Source organism: Pristiophorus japonicus, chromosome 8, assembly GCF_044704955.1.
Source record: "Pristiophorus japonicus isolate sPriJap1 chromosome 8, sPriJap1.hap1, whole genome shotgun sequence".
NCBI classification, from domain to species: Eukaryota; Metazoa; Chordata; class Chondrichthyes; family Pristiophoridae; genus Pristiophorus; species Pristiophorus japonicus.
Genome location: NC_091984.1, coordinates 8,525,405 through 8,546,289, shown reverse-complemented (window position 1 = coordinate 8,546,289; position 20,885 = coordinate 8,525,405). Strand labels below are relative to the sequence as shown.

General features: G+C 45.1%; 1 protein-coding gene across 1 annotated transcript in view; it reads right to left on the bottom strand.

Annotated features, from left to right (window-relative positions):
* LOC139268374 (di-N-acetylchitobiase-like) overlaps positions 1 to 20,885 on the bottom strand; it is a 44,331-nt gene that overhangs the window by 8,105 nt on the left and 15,341 nt on the right. Inside the window, exon 7 of the mRNA XM_070886444.1 lies at positions 16,743 to 16,904. Coding sequence (XP_070742545.1) covers positions 16,743 to 16,904 — 162 coding nt within the window. The remainder of the gene's footprint in view (positions 1 to 16,742; positions 16,905 to 20,885) is intronic.

Genomic DNA, 20,885 nt, shown 5'->3' with positions numbered 1-20,885 from the left:
GAATACGTGGCTTGAGGGGTGGTGCAGAAGGGAGGGATTCAAATTCCTGGGACATTGGAACTGGTTCTGGGGGAGGTTGGACCAGTACAAACCGAACGGTCTGCACCTGGGCAGGACCGGAACCAATGTCCCAGGGGGAGTGTTTGCTAGTGCTGTTGGGGAGGGGTTAAACTAATATGGCAGGGGGATGGGAACCTATGCAGGGAGACAGAGGAAAGTAGAATTGGGGCAGAAGCAAAAGATAGAAAGAAGAAAAGTAAAAGTGGAGGGCAGAGAAACCCAAGGTAAAAATCAAAAAGGGCCACATTACAGCAAAATTCTAAAGGGGAAAAGTGTGTTAAAAAGACAAGCCTAAAGGCTCTGTCCTCAATGCGAGAAGTATTCATGGTAAGGTGGATGAATTAACTGTGCAGGCAGCAATTAATGAATATGATATAATTGGCATCACGGAGACATTGCTCCAGGGTGACCAAGGCTGAGAATTCAACATCCAGGGGTATTCAATATTTAGGAAGGATAGACAGAAAGGAAAAGGAGGTGGGGTAGCGTTGCTCGTTAAAGAGGAAATTAACGCAATAGTAAGGAAGGACGTTAGCTTGGATGATGTGGAATCTGTGTGGGTGGAACTGCGGAATACTAAAGGGCAGAAAATGCTAGTGGGAGTTGTATACAGACCATCAAACAGTAGTAGCGAGGCAAACAAGAAATTAGGGATGCATGCAATGAAGGTACAGCAGTTATCATGGGCAACTTTAATCTACATATAGATTGGTCGAAGCAATACGGTGGAGGAAGATTTCCTGGAGTGTATTAGGGATAATTTTCTCGACCAATATAGAGGGCTGGCCATCCTAGACTGGGTGATGTGTAATGAGAAAGGACTCTTAGCAATCTTGTTGTGCGAGGCCCCTTGGGGAAGAGTGACCATAATATGGTAGAATTCTTTATTATGATGGAGAGTGATACTGTTAATTCAGAGACTAGGGTCCTGAACTTAAGGAAAGATAACTTGGATGGTATGAGACGTGAATTGGCTGGAATAGACTGGCGAATGATACTTAAAGGGTCGATGGTGGATAGGCAATGGCAAACATCTAAAGATCACATGGATGAACTTCAACAATTGTACATCCCTGGAGTAAAAATAAAACGGGGAAGGTGACTCAACCGTGGTTAACAAGGGAAATTAAGAATAGTGTTAAATCCAAGGAAGAGGCACATAAATTGGTCAGAAAAAGCAGCAAACCTGAGGACTGAGAGAAATTTAGAATTCAGCAGAGGAGGACAAAGGGTTTAATTAGGAGGGGGAAAATAGAGTATGAGAGGAAGCTTGCTGGGAACATAAAAACTGACTGCAAAAGCTTCTGTAGATATGTGAAGAGAAAAAGATTAGTGAAGACAAACGAAGGTCCCTTGCAGTCAGATTCAGGGGAATTTATAATGGGGAGCAAAGAAATAGCAGACCAGTTGAACAAATACTTTGATTCTGTCTTCACGAAGGAAGACACAAATAACCTTCAGGAAATACTTGGGAACCGAGGATCGAGTGAGAAGGAGGGAAATTATTAGTCGGGAAATTGTGTGAGGGAAATTGATGGGATTGAAGGCCGATAAATCCCCGGGGTCTGATCGTCCATTAATTATAGACCGGTTAGCCTGACATCAATAGTGGGGAAAATGTTGGAATCAATTATTAAAGATGAAATCGCAGCGCATTTGGAAAGCAGTGACGGGATCGGTCCAAGTCAGCATGCATTTATGAAAGGTAAATCATGCTTGACAAATCTTCTGGAATTTTTTGAGTAACTGGTATAGTGGACAAGGGAGAACCAATGGATGTGGTGCATTTTGACTTTCAAAAGGCTTTGGACAAGGCCCCGCACAAGAGATTGGTGTGCAAAATCAAAGCACGTGGTATTGGGGGTAATGTGCCGACATGGATAGAGAACTGGTTGGCAGTCAGGAAGCAGAGAGTCGGGATAAACAGGTCCATTTCAGAATGGCAGGCAGTGACTAGTGGGGTGCTGCAGGGTTCAGTGCTGGGACCCCAGATATTTACAATATACATTAATGATTTAGATTAAGGAATTGAGTGTAATATCTCCAAGTTTGCAGATGACATTAAGCTGGGTGGTGATGTGAGCTGTGAGGAGGATGCTCAGAGGCTGCAGGGTGACTTGGACAGGTTAAGTGAGTGGGCAAATGCATGGCAGATGCAGTATAATGTGGATAAATGTGAGGTTATCCACTTGGGTGGCAAAAACACGAAGGCAGAATATTTTCTGAATGGCGGCAGATTAGGAAAAGGGGAGGTGCAATGAGACCTGGGTGTCATGGTATATCAGTCATTGAAAGTTGGCATGCAGGTACAGCAGGTGGTGAAGAAGGCAAATGGTACGTTGGCCTTCATAGCTAAGGGATTTGAGTATAGGAGCAGGGAGGTCTTACTGCAGTTGTACAGGGCCTTGGTGAGGCCTCACCTGGAATATTGTGTTCAGTTTTGTTCTCCTAATCTGAGGAAGGACGTTCTTGCTATTGAGGGAGTGCAGCAAAAGTACGCCAGACTGATTCCCAGGATGGCAGGACTGACATATGAGGAGAGACGGGATTGACTGGGCCAGTATTCACTGGAGTTTAGAAGGATGAGAGGAGATCTCATAGAAACAGATAAAATTCTGACGGGACCGGACAGGTTAGATGCAGGAAGAATGTTCCCGATGTTGGGGAAGTCCAGAACCAGGCGACACAGTCTAAGGATAAGGGGTAAGCCATTTAGGACTGAGATGAGGAGAAACGTCTTCACTCAGAGAGTTGTTAACCTGTGGAATTCCCGACTGCAGAGATTTGTTGATGCTAGTTCATTGGATATATTCAAGAGGGAGTTAGATGTGGCCCTTATGGCTAAAGGAATCAAGGGGTATGGAGAGAAAGCAGGAAAGGGCTACTGAGGTGAATGATTAGCCATGATCTTATTGAATGGTGGTACAGGCTCGAAGGGCCGAATGGCCTATTCCTGCATCTATCTTGTCTGTTTCTTTGTTTCTATGTAATGCCCCCTTTTGAAAAAAAAACTGAACTAAAAAAAACCTAACTAACTCACTTACACTGGAGCAACTTAAATGGGGAGAATTGCGATTTTTAAGTTACCCCCAAAAAATCTAGTTGCTCCAAAAAAAACCAGAGCAACTCCAGGGGAAATTTGAGTGCCAGTGAAGCTCCTAACCCTGGCCGAAACGCTTCCCCCCGCCCTTCCTCACGGTGCCGATGCCAGTCCTAACCCTGGCTGAAAGGCCTCTCTCCCTCGCCCCTCTCCCCTCCCCTCCCCTCCCCTCCCTCTCTCCCCTCCCCCTCTCTCTCCCTCTCTGCTGCTGCTGTCCAGGCCGTGGAACTGCACCTGCTGCACTGATTCTCTTACCTGCGCTGAATTTGTTAACTGCCCAGAAGGTTGTTCCAGAGTGGTCACATATCCCATCCTCAGAAAAATTGCAGTAAATCAGAGCTGGCCAAACTTGCTTTAATGGCCAGAATTGGCGCGGGTGGCAGGTTACGCCCCCAATGAGGTAAAAAAATGGTAGCCTAAAAAAATCCTACCTAAGTGAATTACGTTAGTGCAGAAACTTTGAGGAAACTTACAGATTTCAATTTACTCCAAAAAAACGGCGCACACCAATAAAACGGCGCAGATAATTGGGGAAAATTGAGCCCAATAAAGGGGGAGATAGAGGAGATATTGGATGGGATTAGAATTGATAAAGACGAGGTATTGGAAAGGCTGCCCGTACATAAAGTAATTAAGTCACCAGGACCGGATGGGATGCATCCTCGGATGCTGAGGGAAGTGAAGGAAGAAATCACGGAGGTACTGACCATAATCTTTCAATCCTCTTTAGAAACAGAAGTAATGCCAGAGGACTGAAGAATTGCAAATATTACACCCTTGTTCAATAAAGGGTGTAAAGTTAAACCCTGCAACTATAGACCGGTCAGTTTAACCTCGGTAGTGCAGAAGCTTTTAGAAACAATAATCAGGGACAAAATTAACAGTCACTTGGACAAGTATGGATTAATTAAGGAGAGCCAGCATGGATTTGTTGAAGGCAAATCATGTTTAACCAACTTGATCGAGTTTTTTGACGAGGTAACGGAGATCGTAGATGAGGGCAATGTGGATGACGTGGTGTACATGGATTTCCAAAAGGCATTTGACAAAGTGCCACATAATAGGCTTGCCAGCAAAATTGAAGCCCATAGAATAAAAGGGACACTGGCAGAGTGGATGCAAAATTAGCTGTATGACAGGAAACAGAGAATAGTTATGAACAGTTGTTTTTTGGACTGGAGGAATGTATATAGCAGATAAAAAAAAGTTTAGGGGATCCTGGCTTCCTGAATAGAGGTATCGGGTACAAAAGTATGGCTATTATGATGAACCTGTATAAAACACTTTTTCAGCCTCAGCTGGAGTATTGTGTCCAATTCTGGGCACCACACTTTAGGAATTTAGTGAAGGTATTAGAGCGAGTGCAGAACAGATTTATGAGAATAATTCTAGGGATGAGGGACTTCAGTTACGTGGACAGTCAGGAGAATCTGGAGCAGAGATGATTGAGAGGCAATTTGATAGAGGTGTTCAAAATCATGAGGGGTTGAGAACAAGAGGACACAGATTTAAGGTGACCAAACGTGACAGAAGGAAAAAAACATTTACACAGCGAGCGGTTCGGATCTGGAATCCTCTGCCTGAAAGCGTCGAGGAGACAAACTCAATCACGGCTTTCAAAAGGGAGTTGGATAAGTACCTGAAAGAAAAAAATTTGCAGGGCCAAGGCGAAAGAACAGGGGTGTGGAACTAACTGAGATGCTATTGCAGAGAGCCAGCAAGGGCTCAATGGGCCAAATGGCCCTCTTCCATGCTGGAAACATTCTATGATTCTATGAGGGTGAAATTCATTATTGCCCCATTTGGTGGTGATAACAGTTGGGAGGTGTGAAACTCAGTGCCAAGCCCTAAAGTTTGCAAATAGATGTTAACAAATATGATGTGATTGGGATTACAGAGACGTGGCTCCAGGATGATCAGGGCTGGGAACTCAACATCCAGGGGTATTCAACATCAGGAAGGATAGAATAAAAGGAAAAGGGGGTCGGGTAGCATTGCTGGTTAAAGAGGAGATTAATGCAATAGTTGGGAAGGACATTATCTTGGATGATGTGGAATCTATATGGGTAGAGCTGCAGAACACCAAAGTGCAAAAAAGGTTAGTGGGATTTGTGTACAGACCTCCAAACAGTAGTCGTGATGTTGGGGAGGGCATCAAACAGGAAATTAGGGGTGCATGCAATAAAGGTGCAGCAGTTATAATGCTTGACTTGAATATGCACAAAGATTGGGCTAACCAAACTGGAAGCAATACGGTGGAGGAGGATTTCCTGGAGTGCATAAGGGATGGTTTTCTAGACCAATATGTTGAGGAACCAACTAGGGGGGAGTCCATCTTAGACTGGGTGTTGTGTAATGAGAGAGGATTAATTAGCAATCTCATTGTGCGAGGCCCCTTAGGGAAGAGTGACCATAATATGGTGGAATTCTGCATTAGGATGGAGAATGAAACAGTTAATTCAGAGACCATGGTTCAGAACTTAAAGAAGGGTAACTTTGAAGGTATGAGGCATGAATTGGCTAGGATAGATTGGCGAATGATACTTAAGGGGTTGACTGTGGATGGGCAATGGCAGACATTTAGAGACCACATGGATGAACGACAACAATTGCACATTCCTGTCTGGCGTAAAAATAAAAAAGGGAAGGTGGCTCAACCGTGGCTATCAAGGGAAATCAGGGATAGTATTAAAGCCAAGGAATTGGCAAACAAATTGGCCAGAAATCACAGCGAACCCGGGGACTGGGAGAAATTTAGAACTCAGCAGAGGAGGACAAAGGGTTTGATTAGGGCAAGGAAAATGGAGTACGAGAAGAAGCTTGCAGGGAACATTAAGACGGATTGCAAAAGTTTCTATAGATATGTAAAGAGAAAAACGTTAGTAAAGACAAACGTAGGTCCCCTGCAGTCAGAATCAGGGGAAGTCATAACGGGGAACAAAGAAATGGCAGACCAATTGAACAAGTACTTTGGTTCGGTATTCACTAAGGAGGACACAAACAACCTTCCGGATATAAAAGGGGTCAGAGGGTCTAGTAAGGAGGAGGAACTGAGGGAAATCCTTATTAGTCGGGAAATTGTGTTGGGGAAATTGATGGGATTGAAGGCCGATAAATCCCCAGGGCCTGATGGACTGCATCCCAGAGTTCTTAAGGAGGTGGCCTTGGAAATAGCGGATGCATTGACAGTCATTTTCCAACATTCCATTGACTCTGGATCAGTTCCTATCGAGTGGAGGGTAGCCAATGTAACCCCATTTTTTAAAAAAGGAGGGAGAGAGAAAACAGGGAATTATAGACCGGTCAGCCTGACCTCAGTAGTGAGTAAAATGATGGAATCAATTATTAAGGATGTCATAGCAGCGCATTTGGAAAGAGGTGACATGATAGGTCCAAGTCAGCATGGATTTGTGAAAGGGAAATCATGCTTGACAAATCTTCTGGAGTTTTTTGAGGATGTTTCCAGTAGAGTGGACAAGGGAGAACCAGTTGATGTGGTATATTTGGACTTTCAGAAGGCTTTCGACAAGGTCCCACACAAGAGATTAATGTGCAAAGTTAAAGCACATGGGATTGGGGGTAGTGTGCTGACATGGATTGAGAACTGGTTGTCAGACAGGAAGCAAAGAGCAGGAATAAATGGGTACTTTTCAGAATGGCAGGCAGTGACTAGTGGGGTACCGCGAGGTTCTGTGCTGGGGCCCCAGCTGTTTACACTGTACATTAATGATTTAGACGAGGGGATTAAATGTAGTATCTCCAAATTTGCGGATGACACTAAGTTGGGTGGCAGTGTGAGCTGCGAGGAGGATGCTATGAGGCTGCAGAGTGACTTGGATAGGTTAGGTGAGTGGGCAAATGCATCGCAGATGAAGTATAATGTGGATAAATGTGAGGTTATCCACTTTGGTGGTAAAAACAGAGAGACAGACTATTATCTGAATGGTGACAGATTAGAAAAAGGGGAGGTGCTACGAGACCTGGGTGTCATGGTACATCAGTCATTGAAGGTTGGCATGCAGGTGCAGCAGGCGGTTAAGAAAGCAAATGGCATGTTGGCCTTCATAGCGAGGGGATTTGAGTACAGGGGCAGGGAGGTGTTACTAAATTGTACAGGGCCTTGGTGAGGCCACACCTGGAGTATTGTGTCCAGTTTTGGTCTCCTAACTTGAGGAAGGACAGTCTTGCTATTGAGGGAGTGCAGCGAAGGTTCACCAGACTGATTTCCGGGATGGCAGGACGGTCATATCAAGAAAGACTGGATCAACTGGGCTTGTATTCACTGGAGTTCAGAAGAATGAGAGGGGACCTCATAGAAACGTTTAAAATTCTGATGGGTTCAGACAGGTTAGATGCAGGAAGAATGTTCCCAATGTTGGGGAAGTCCAGAACCAGGGGTCACAGTCTAAGGATAAGGGGTAAGCTATTTAGGACCGAGATGAGGAGAAACTTCTTCACCCAGAGAGTGGTGAACCTGTGGAATTCTCTACCACAGAAAGTTGTTGAGGCCAATTCACTAAATATATTCAAAAAGGAGTTAGATTTAGTCCTTACTACGACGGGGATCAAGGGGTATGGTGAGAAAGCAGGAATGGGGTACAGAAGTTGCATGTTCAGCCATGAACTCATTGAATGGCGGTGCAGGCTCGAAGAGCCGAATGGCCTACTCCTGCACCTATTTTTTATGTTTCTATGTTTCTATGTTTTGCTCATCTCACAAAATCTGGGTTACCACCCCCGGAACGAAGTGGAGCGCTGGTTGAAGAGATTTTCACACTGCTCATAGTTTAGCAAGTGTAATCCTTGCTGTGCCCAAGATAAATTCTTTCAGAGCAAGTAATACTTGGTCTCAATATAAAATATCTGATTTTAAATAAAACAAGATCATGTTGCACTTTCCAGATACTGTAAATTTGAGACCCAAGTAACAAATGTTTACGGTCTTGGAACTTTTGTTTGAACCAGAAATGAGAACATTACAATGAACCATTAGTCAGCATCCTTTAGACAAAAAGCTAACTCCTCAACTGCTCTCATCACTTGCAACTTTCCAGGGCATGAACTTCAGTTCAGTTTGTCCAGTCGGTAGAAAACCCAAAACAGTAGCAAACCTTGTACAATTTACAATACATTTGTGCTGTATACTCACAATAAAATGTTGCAAAGAAAAACTTGTTTGAAACATTAGATGTAAAATGATTGAAGTATTCCTCCAGCTTCATCCGGGTGAAAGAAATTGAACTCCACCTGACATTCAGTCACATTGGGGAGCATTGGCCCAGAAATTCCGGGTCCATATGGAGGTTCGACAGACCAGGGAAGGCATCGCACAATGCGTGTGCGCTGAAAACTGGCTTTGCCGATCTGTCAAGCTCCAGCTTGACACATCATCCGCATATCGGGAGCGAGGACATTTTCAAGGGCAAGATTGAGGTATTTTCCCATATCTTGCCCAGCAAATTTCCTCAAAACTCTTGTGCCTGATAGAAGCAGGCACATAGCCTACTTTTTCAGGCGTAAGAATCTTAAAACACACTTAAAACATAAAAAATAAAATAAAAAATACACATTTTATTTTTTAAAACCCTGCCTACTACTTTAAGTTTATTTAAAACCATAATTAAAATACCTTTAAAAACTCAGAAATGTTTTTTTCTCTAAGATATTTATTAATTTTAATTTCAATCCATTTTAATTATGTGAGGTGTATTTTTATTTTTTAATTTGGTGTTATTGTGTTTGGTTTTTTTTTCTCAATTAATAGCAATGAGAACTTGTAGATACGGGGTTCCCATTGCTATTAATTGAGAATACTGTACCTGATTGGCTGAGCAGTCATACATGACTGCATCTTCTGTGTGGGAATCTATGGATGGGAGCAGGCTTCGCAGTGCAGCAAGAGAATGCCTCCCCACCGGAATCGCAGGCTGCTCTCGGACCACCAGACAAATCCGTAGAAATATTTCAGGTCGGAGGCAATTGCCCGCGGGAAACCTCCGACCGCAATTTCAGCCCCAATAAAACCTCACTTATTACAGCTGCTTTCTCTGGTTTCTCTGGCAAATGTTTGGCAGAAAGTTCTTCGAAACATAGAAACATAGAAAATAGGTGCAGGAGTCTGCACCGCCATTCAATGAGTTCATGGCTGAACGTGCAATTTCAGTCCCCCATTCCTATAGAAACATAGAAAATGTTCTTGTATGCATACAGCTTTTTTCAAAGGCCGTAGTGGTCCCTGCATGGACTCATTTGAGATCCTTGCTTCAAGCTCCATAGAGACAGACTCTGTCTCCATTGAAGACATTCTTACAATTCCCTGCAGTACCAATCCACTAGTGAACAAGTTGGTCTCCTCCATCCTCTCCGCTATTATGGAGAGTGTGTGTGGCACTTCTCTCAGTACCTGCCTAAGTTGCCGATGCACCTCTTGCAATCTCGTTCTCAACAATCAGCCCCGGAGTTTAGTATCTGTATCCAGCTGATTAGAGCTTGGAAAGTACTGCGCCCCTCAACGTGACCTCCACATAGCTGTCTCTACCACCAGTGTCTGCTTGTGCTCACTCGTGAGGTGTGAGTCACCAGGTGAAAACACAACTAACTCTCGAAGTGAACCCATTTAAGTGTGAGTCTCTGTGCTAGTGCATGGCTGTAGATCTTGTGACAGTGCACCCTCAGAAGAGTGAGGTCCTCTGAGGAAATGTGCTCATGGATGTCCTGTCACACTTGCTGTACACGTGAAGTCCCTGGAAGACAAAAGAAAGAGATAGGATTTAGTTGTGACAAAGTCACAATGTTGACAATCCATACTCAGTCTTCTCATAGTTCAGCCATCAATGAAAAGAAGCCAGCGTATGGACCCAGGTTAATTCAGCTTCTGAAAGGGGTTCATGATTAATTCATTCGATAGAGGGATAAATATGATTTGCATCATGCGAGAGAGAGAGAGAGACAAACAGATTTCACTGAGCAACCACTGGTGTTTTGCCACCAACCAGCCGTCGATATTCATAATAGAATATGCTTCTAGATTAGAAATATTATGTTCGGATCAGAAAAGTTAAGAGACTCGGGGTTTATGCTTACACAGCAAGTCCAAAATGTTTCTCTGTGTTTTGTTGATGTAGACTTGTGTCTCTGGATTATGCAGTCGCCAGAAACTACCATATTAGGTAATGTAAGCTCCAGTTTGATAAGAAAATAGTATATCAATGTAAGTATTTTCCCTTGTTCGAGAGCACGGTGATACCCAGGCCTAGGTATACCTTGCTCCATCTGTGACTACACTTCACTTGCAAATCGCATTTTATGTTGAAATTAAAGAATAAAATGATTATAACCAGAGAACTGAATTCATACTACTTAAGTGAACAAACGGAAGTTTGTTTTAAGACAACAATATGTGTGTCAGAGATATTTGTAATTCTGTCACCAGCTATCTGTGAGCTCCCTGTGTCTCCATCTTCAACTGAGAGGGCACAGATGTGCCACATATCTCCAGTGCATCCTCTTTTCTATCTGTGAGCTGCACTATTTATGGCGCCCCAACTCCAGTCCTATTTCTCTCCCTTGTGTTTTGCGCTCTCTTCTCCAACAATAGGTGCAAAAACAGACCTGTGAGTGAGTGAAGAACATAAGACATAAGAACATAAGAAATAGGAACAGGATGAGGCCATTTGGCCCTTCGAGCCTGCTCCGCCATTCAAAAGATCATCGCTGATCTGATCAGGGACTCAGTTCCACTTTCCTGCCCGCTCCCCATCACTCCTTACTCTCTTATCACTCAAAAATCTGTCTATCTCAACCTTAGGTATATTCAAAGACCCAGCCTCCACAGCTCTCTGGGGCAGAGATTTCCTTAGATTTACAACCTTCTGAGAGAAGAAATTTCTCCTCATCTCAGTTTATTCTGAGATGCAGGTGCAGATGAAGGTACATACGATAAGCGTGACTATGAGACACATGCATCATATTACCTGATTGGGATGAGTATGGATATGTGGGAAGGTGATGCAGTGCACAGAAAGTGAGGTTAGGGTGCTGTTCAAAGTTGAGTTGGTGCTAGGTGTGTGGTGAAGAATACTTAGTAAGACAGAGTGAAAACGGTTTGGCTTAAAGCATAGAATGTAGTTGAATCAGCAAAAGTACTCATTTTTCCTGATCCAGTGAGATAATTAAACTGCTTTCTGCATTGCATCCATGACCTGGGCACAACGCTCCTGCTGCTCTCCTCCTGAACTAACTCCAACTGCACCTCCTTGATGAGAGCAGCAGGTTTCTTCCTCCAATGACTGGGGGAAAATATGTCTCTCCTCCACCTCCTGACTGCACCCAGCAGTAATTCCAGTGCGGCATCATTGAATCTGGGTGCTGCCCTTGCTCTATGTCCACCATCCATACTGAACATCTCCAATTTACACAAGGGCACTGTCCCTTTAAATACAGCTGAGATTATGTCATGTGGATGTACATCATGCCCACTGTGCAGCTTGGAGACACAAAACCTTGAAGTCAAAATTAATTGCTACAATTGAGTTCAGATTGCAAAATTCAGCCCGCTCAGTTGATTTATGGGTTTCCCCCATGTAACTCCACACCGGAGCACACAACCTGCCTTCAGATTAATATCAGGATCAACAATATGGAACAAACTTTCAAATCTAATATCATTTTGTTTCAGTTTCATCTCTCTAAAAAAATAATTGTTGGAATGTGTGTGTTGCTGCCCATCTCGAGTTGCCCAAAGCGACTGTGTGTCTTGCTAGGTATTTCAGAGGGCAGTTAATGATCGACCGTATTGGTGTGGGACTGAGGTTACATAGAGGTCAGATCGGGTAAGGAATCAAATATGAATCTTGTTGTGTATGGAGAAAGAGTCAGACTGAACGCTGTGAGCGCAAAGTAAAGTGTGACCTTAGTCTTTTATTGCAGGTCTCCAGAGTGCCTGTCTGACCTGTGAAGCCTCCTTAAATACCTGTGCTCCCAAGGGATTATGGGATCCCCGTGGACTCCAGGGTGGCTGTACAGAGTAAATACAAGTCCACATAAAGAACAACACCTCCCCCCCGCCCCCAAAGTCAATAGTGTAACTATCTACAATGTGAGTCAATCTGGGGCCCTTTTTGCCCTGGTTGATCGTCTCGGTCTGAAAGCTGGTGTTGTTGAATGATTTGTTGAGCCCTGCAGGGCTGCTGTGGATGATGGGTTCTGCTTCGTGGTCAACCGCGGTGCCGGTTGCCACTGGTGTGTATGTTGGGGGATCAAAAAAGGTGGGTTGCTCAGGATAGTCCGTGAATCTGAGTTTGATTTGGTCCAAGTGTTTCCGGTGAATGAGTCCATTTGAAAGTTTGATCCGAAACACCCTGCTCCCTTCTTTGGCCACGACAGTGCCGGGAAGCCACTTAGAACCTTGTCCATAATTTAATACAAATACAGGATCATTGGTTTCAAACTTGCGTGACACATTTGCGCTATCATGGTATGCACTTTGTTGAAGCCGCCTGCTCTCTACCTGTTCATGTAGATCAGGGTGAACTAACGAGAGCCTTGTCTTAAGTGCTCTTTTCATGAGCAGTTCAGCAGGTGGGATCCCAGTGAGTGAGTGGGGTCTTGTGCGGTAGCTAAGCAGGACTTGGCATAGGCGAGTCTGCAGTGAGCCTTCAGTTGCCCTCTTCAAGCCTTGCTTGATGGTTTGCACTGCTCTCTCTGTCTGACCATTGGACGCTGGTTTAAATGGGGCAGATCTGACACGTTTGATCCCATTACGGGTCATGAATTCTTTGAACTCAGCACTAGTAAAACATGGCCCGTTGTCGCTCACCAGGACGACGGGTAAGCCGTGTGTGGCAAACATGGCCCGCAGGCTTTCAGTAGTGGCAGCGGACGTACTAGCCGACATTATCTCACATTCAATCCACTTGGAGTATGCGTCTACAATCACAAGGAACATTTTACCAAAGAACGGGCCTGCATAGTTGACGTGTACCCAAGACCACGGTTTGGAGGGCCAAGACCATAAACTTAGCGGCGCCATCCTGGGTACATTGCTTAACTGCGAGCATCTGTGAACGCAGGACTCTAAGTCCGCATCGATACCGGGCCACCACATGTGGGATCTGGCTATCACTTTCATCATTACGATGCCTGGGTGGGTACTGTGGAGGTCATTAATGAAGGTGTCTCTGCCCTTCTTGGGGACCACTGCTCAATTGCCCCACAGAAGGTAGTCTGCCTGTATAGACATTTCATCTTTGCGCCGTTGGAACGGCTTTATCTCTTCCTGCATTTCCACTGGGACACTGGACCAGCTCCTGTGAAGCACACAGCGTTTGACTAGAGATAATAAGGGGTCCTGGCTTGTCCAGGTTTTGGTCTGCCGTGCAGTGACAGGTGATTGCTCACTCTCAAATGCTTCCATAACCATTGCTAGATCTGTGGGCTGCGCCATTTCCATCCCTGTGGTGGGCAATGGCAGCCGACTGAGAGCTTCGACGCAGTTTTCTGTGGCGGATGGCGTAGTTGTATGCAGACAAGGTGAGCGCCCATCTCTGGATGCGGGCCGATGCGTTGGTATTTATCCCATTACTCTCGGAAAACAGGGATATAAGTGGCTTATGGTCAGTTTCCAATTTGAATTTTAGCCCAAACAGGTATTGATGCATTTTCTTTACCCCATAGACACACGCTAACGCTTCTTTTTCAATCATGCTGTCGGCTCTCTCAGCCTTAGACAGACTCCTGGATGCATAAGCAACCGGTTGCAGTTTCCCAAAATCATTAGCTTGTTGCAATACACACCCGACACCATATGACAACGCATCACATGCTAGTACCAAACGCTTATAATGGATCATACAATGCAAGCAATTTGTTTGAGCAGAACAATTGTCTCGCTTTTACAAAGACATTTTCTTGGCTTTTGCCCCAAACCCATTCTCCCCCTTTTCGTAGTTCGAGCAGTGTGCTGAGACCCGGTAAGAAGTTACCAAAGTTGTTCAAGAGTCCCAGAAATGACCGCAGCTCCGCCACGTTGTGTGGCCTCGGTGCGTTCTCGATTGTCTCCGTCTTCGCGTTAGTGGGCCTGATGCCATCCGCCGCAATCCTCCTTCCCAGGAACTCCACTTCAGGTGCCAGGAAAACGCACTTCGAGCGTTTTAACCTGAGCCCCATGCGTTTGAGTCGACGAAGAATCTCCTCCAGGTTCTGCAGGTGCTTGACTGTGTTCCGACCTGTGACCAAGATGTCGTCCTGGAAGACCACGGTGTGCAGGACCGACTTCAGTAAACTTTCCATGTTTCTCTGGAATATCGCCGCCGCTGATCGGATTCCAAATAGGCATCTGTTATAAACAAAAAGACCTTTGTGAGTGTTGAGGTAGGTGAGGGCCTTTGATGATTCCTCCAGTTCCTACGTCATGTAGGCTGAAGTCAGATCCAGCTTCGAAAACATCTTTCCTCCCGCCAGCGTTGCAAAGAGTTCGCCGGCCTTTGGTAGTGGGTATTGGTCCTCATCATCATAGGCAGTCCCTCGGAATCGAGGAGGACTTGCTTCCACTCCCAATGTGAGTTCTTTGATGGCTGAACAGTCCGATACGAGAGCCACAGATCCTGTTACAGGTGGAACAGACAGTCGTTGATAGAAGGGGTGATGCAGGGAGAAACGATTGATAGTTACTTTGTAATTGCCACAGATTCTGACGGTGCCTTGGCCCTTGAGGACTGGGACAATAGGACTGGCCCTCTCGTTGAACTCGATTGGTGAAATGATGCCCTCTCTTTGCAGCCGGTCTAGCTCGATCTCTACCCTTTCTCTCATCATGTACGGTACTGCTCTCGCCTTGTGATGGATGGCTCGTGCCCCCGGAATTAGGTGGATCTGCACTTTTGCTTCTTGGAATTTCCCGATGCCTGGTTCGAACAGCGAAGGAAATTTGTTTAAGACCTGGGCACACGAAGTGTCATCAGCGAGCGATAGAACTCGGACGTCATCCCAGTTCCAGCGTATCTTTCCCAGCCAGCTCCTGCTGAGCAGCGTGGGACCATCGCCCAGTACCACCCAGAGTGTTAGCTTGTGTACCGTTTCATCATAGGAGACCTTTACGGTAGCACTGCCGATTACAGGAATCTGTTGTTTTGTGTCAGTTCTTCGTTTCGTGTGAACTGGAGTTAAGACTGGCCTTGAGGCCTTGTTGCAATCACAACCTTTCGAAAGTCTTTTTGCCCATGATGGACTGGCTTGCGCCCGTGTCCATCTCCATTAACACCAGGAGTCCATTTAGTTCAACATTCAGCATTATCGGGGGACAATTCGTGGTGAATGTGTGTACCCCATGTACCTCTGCCTCCTCTACCTGAGGCTCTGGTTCGTCGTGATCCTTCGTGGATCTGTCCTCCTCTGCAACATGGTGGATTGCAGGTTTAACAAGCTAAGCAGTTCGCCTGCACACTCATTGGAGGTGCCCCATTGTTCCATAGCCCTTGCAAACGTACTCTTTGAATCAGCATGAACGGAAACGATGATCACCCCCGCAGCGCCAACAAGATGTTAATGGCCTTGCATTCATCACCCTTGATGGTGGACTCTGAGTCATCTGCGGACCTGCGGCTGCAATTATGTGACCTGCCCTGTATGTTATGATTCGAACACAACATCACTTTGTTCACAGTACTTGTAGCTGCACTTGTGTGCTGAGAGATTTGCTTCGTTTTGTCACTGGTGGCAATGAACACCTGGGCTGTCGTTATTGCCTTACACAAGGTTGGGGTCTCTGCAGTCAAAAGTTTGTGAAGTATGGTTTCGTGGCCAATGCCAAGTACGAAAAAGTCTCTGAGCATGTGCTCCAAATGTCCTTCAAATTTGCAATGTCCTGCAAGGCATCTTAGCTCAGCGACATAACTCGCCACTTCCTGACCTTCAAACCTTTTGTAGATGTAGAACCGGTACTTTGCCATCAGAACGCTTTCCTTCGGGTTCAAATGCTCTTGGACCAGTGTGCACAAATCGTCATACGATTCCTCTGTGGGTTTCGCTGGAGTGAGCAGATTCTTCATGAGGCCATACCTTGGTGCCCCACAGACGATGAGGAGGATCGCCCTTCATTTGGCAGCTCTCTCTTCCCCATCGAGCTCATTAGCCGCAAAGTATTGGTCGAGTCGCTCCACAAAAGTTTCCCAATCATCCCCCTCCGAAAATTTCTCCAGGATGCCCACTGTTCTCTGCATCTTTGGATTCGCTATCTGTATCTCGTCGCCAGTTGTTGTGTATGGAGAAAGAGTCAGACTGAACACTGTAAGCTCAAAGTAAAGTGTGAACTTAGTCTTTTATTGCAGGTCTCCAGAGTGCTTCTCCAACCTGTGAAGCCACCTTAAATATCTGTGCTCCTAAGGGATTATGGGATCCCTTGGGACTCCACGGGATGAGCCCTCTGGTGGCAGTACAGAGTAAATACAAGTCCACATATATAACAAATCTCAATTGCCAAATCCTGTACACAGAGAATATTGAATCATGAAAGGCTGTAATATTCACATTGTGCAAAGAACATTAAATGCACCAATCGCTATTATGCTTTGATTGATAATCTTACCATATAGTTAAAATATGGAACTCTCGAAACTTCATCCCAATATTTGCCGGTAAACGATTTAGGCAAGAGCTTCATGATATCTTTGTATGGGACCGGTCTTGCCGCGTGATAACTGCAAGGGGCACGTATCAAATCGTTCTGTTCCAATTCACATCTACCAGGCTGGAAAGTACAAAAAGGATGAGAAAATAATACTTGTGAATATATTTAATTGTTAACTTCAAAAACACAAGAACAGCCTGAATGATCTCCAATTATAAAGGACAAGACACACCCAGTGGTTTATCTGGAATGCGTAATTAGATCCTGCCTGCCTAAGTAATCAAGTACTTTGCAAATTGTAATTTGAGCGATTCTGACTGCCAGGCTCCAGTCGGAACAGAGCTCACATCGAAGAGATTGGGCTCACCCTTGTGTCTTAAGACCTACTCCTACCCCCCAAACATGTTTCTAACATTCAGTTCACCCCCTGAGTTTATGATTTTTGCCAATTAACAAGTTCCTGACCTTCCCCTCCACGTTTCTGTCATCCTCTCCCCACTCAATTTCCTGCCTTTCACCCTCCCCCCTTCCCCCCGAAATCCTGACATTTTCTCTCCCTACCCAGGTTCCTGAGCAGCACCACCCCCCACCCAAATATCTGACCTCCCCCCACCAAAGGTCCTGACCTTCACCTAATGCCCAAGTTCCTGACCTTCTTTACCCCTCTGGGCTCTTTACCTTCTCCCCCCAACTAGTTCCTTCCCAGCCCCCACCACCCATAGGTGTGTAAGGGGTGGTCTCGTTCTTTAGCCCTGCCCCACAGGTTCAATCCACTTTATAAAATCCCAAATTCGATTAAAGTTCATAGTTTCTTCCATGTGCACTTTAGGATCTCAAACTTTCTGGTAGATATGCCAAATTAAATTTCCTTTCCAATTAGTCCAAACACTTGACGGGGGGGGGTTTCCAACGAATGTTGCCCCCTTCAGATGGGGCATTGTGTGTGGGTCACAGATTGTTAACAGGTTTATTGGCTGTGAAGTGAACAGTAACCCAGCATGGCTCAAAGACTGGTGTGGAAGAAATGGGTTTCAATTCATGGGGCACTGGTACCAGTACAGGGGTAAGAGGGAACTGTTCCGTTGGGACAGGTTTCACTTGAACCATGCTGGGGCTAGTGTCCTGGGGAATTGAATAACTAGGGCTGTAGAGAGGGGAGGGCTCAGGTGAGCAGAAATTTATAAAAGTCAAAGAGCAAGATGAACATAAGAACATAAGAAATAGGAACAGGAGTAGGCCATACGGCCCCTCGAGCCTGCTCCGCCATTCAATAAGATCATGACTGATCTGATCATGGACTCAGCTCCACTTCCCCGCCCGCTCCCCATCACCCCTTAGCCCTTATCGTCTAAGAAACTGTCTATTTCTGTCTTAAATTTATTCAATGTTCCAGCTTCCACAGCTCTCTGAGGCAGCAAATTCCACAGATTTACAACTCTGAGAGAAGAAATTTCTCCTCATCTCTGTTTTAAATGGATGGCCCCTTATTCTAAGATTATGCCCTCTAGTTCTAGTCTCCCCCATCAGTGGAAACATCCTCTCTGCATCCATCTTGTCAAGCCCCCTCATAATCTTATATGTTTCGATAAGATCACCTCTCATTCTTCTGAATTGCAATGAGTGGAGGCCCAACCTACTCAACCTTTCCTCATAAGTCAACCCCCTCTTCCTCGAAATCAACCTAATGAACCTTCTCTGAACTGCCTCCAAAGCAAGTATATCCTTTTGTAAATATGGAAAACATAACTGCACACAGTGGCCTCCAGGTGTGGCCTCACCAAGACCTAATGTAGCTGTTGCAAGACTTCCCTGCTTTTATACTCCATCCCCTTTGCAATAAAAGCCAAGATACCATTGGCCTTCCTGATCACTTGCTGTACTTGTATACTATTCTTTTGTGTTTCATTCACATGTACCTCCAGGTCCCGCTGTACTGCGGCACTTTGCAATCTTTCTCCATTTAAGTAATAACTTCCTCTGTGAAGGCAATAGGGCAGGGCAGCGGTGGGGGAAATGATAACCAAAGTGTGACAGGAAGGGACAGAATGTATAAAAATCAGAGTGTATCAGAAAGTGTGGTCAAAGCAGGACAAAATGGAAAAATCATAGACTCATAGTAACACAGAAATTTACAGCACGGAAGGAGGCCATTTTGGCCCATCGAGTCTGTGCCGGCCAACCAAGAGCTCTCCAGCCTAATCCCACTTTCCAGCTCTTGGTTTGTAGCCCTGTAGGTTACGGCACTTTAAGTGCACATCCAAGAATGTTTTAAATTTGGTGAGGGTTCCTGTCTCTACCACCCTTTCAGGCAGTTCCAGTCCACCACTACCCTCTGGGTGAAGAAATTTCCGCTCATATCTTCCCAAAACCTCCCCCCAATTACAGGCAACTCTCGATTATCCGTACACAGATCTAACGGAGAACCCGCTTCAACGGCACACGTCCGACCACACGCCCGACCCAGCCGGATTTGTTTTTCCACTGAAGTCTGATACTGCCCGTTTTATTGACCATTCCCCCCCCCCCAACCCCCCCCCACAACCCCCCTCAACACCCCCCCTCCCCACCTCCCGTTCCCCCCGCACCCAAGTTGAATTTTATTGACTTGTGTTTATCTCATCTTTGCACATCTGAAACCGTGTGCTTATCGGGGATATTTTAACTCTTGGCCAGAGTGTAAGTCAGACAATGCGTGGTCGAACGGCTGTTACACATCTCTCCCGATTTTCGGACACCAGAAGCGATCCTGTTTGCACTCTCGCCAAAAGTTTAAATGAAATGCATTGTAATGTTAAAGGAATATTTCTTAATAGTAGTCAACGGGACAGGAATGGGGCCGTTGCTGTTTCTGTTGTGTTGCTAAATAAACATGCATGGCTCGGGTGGGGACCCTGCATGCTGGCACCGTCCGGCTTGTCTGTGCTCTTTCTCCGCCGATCGATGATGGTCTCACTTTTTCATAAAATGCATTTACAGAGATACACATCTTTACAAGTTGATAACACCAGTCATAACATGTTGGTTGTGCAGAAAGGAAATAAGAAAGAAAAAAGATTGCAGGAAGCAAGCAAGACTGATAGAAAATGTACTCTATTGTACTCGTCCGAGCGGCAAAATCGTTCACCTGGAATAGCCCGATCCCCGAGGGCCCCGGATAATCGAGAGTTGCCTGTAATTTAAACCAATACCACTTGGCTGTTGACCCTCTGCCAAGGGAAACAGGTCCTTCCTATCCACTCTGTCCAGGCCTCTCATAATTTTATACACCTCAATCAGGCCTCCCCTTAACACCCTTTCCAAAGAAAACAGACCCTGCATCTCCAATCTTTCCTCTTGGCCAAAAAGACAAAATGAAAAGCTTTTTATCTGAATGCACGCAGCATTCGTAAGAAGATAGATGAGTTAATGGCGCAAATAAATGTAAATGGGTATGATTTGATAGCCATTACAGAGACAAGGTTGCAAGGTGACCAAGGCTGGGAACTGAATATTCAGGTGTATTTGACAATTGAGAAGGATAGACTGAAAGGAAAAGGAGATGGGGTAGCTCCATTAATAAAGGATTAGTTCAGTGCAGTAGAGATAAATTATATTGGCTCAGAAGATCAAGATATAGAATCAGTTTGGGTGGAGATAAGAAATAATAAGGGGAAGAAGTCACTGGTGGGGGTAGTCTATAGACACCCTAACAGTAGCTACATTGTTGGATGGAGTATAATTCAAGAAATAATGGAGGCTTGTAAGAAAGGTATGGCAATAATCATGGATAATTTTAATCTTCACATTGATTGGACAAATCAAATTGAGGAAGAGTTCACAGAGTTTACCCGGGATGGTTTCCTTGAACAATACCTTGCGGAACCAACCAGGGAGCAGGCTATCTTAGATCTGGTACTGTGTAATGAGGCAGGATTAATAAATGGTCTCCTAGCAAAGGATCCTCTCGGAAAGAGTAATCATATCATGGTTGAATTTCAAATTCAGTTGGAGGATGAGAAAGTCAGATCTCAAACCAGTGTCGTAAATAAAGGTGATTAGAAAGGTATGAAAGCAGAGTTGGCTAACGTGGACTGGGAAAATAGATTAAAATGTAAGACATTT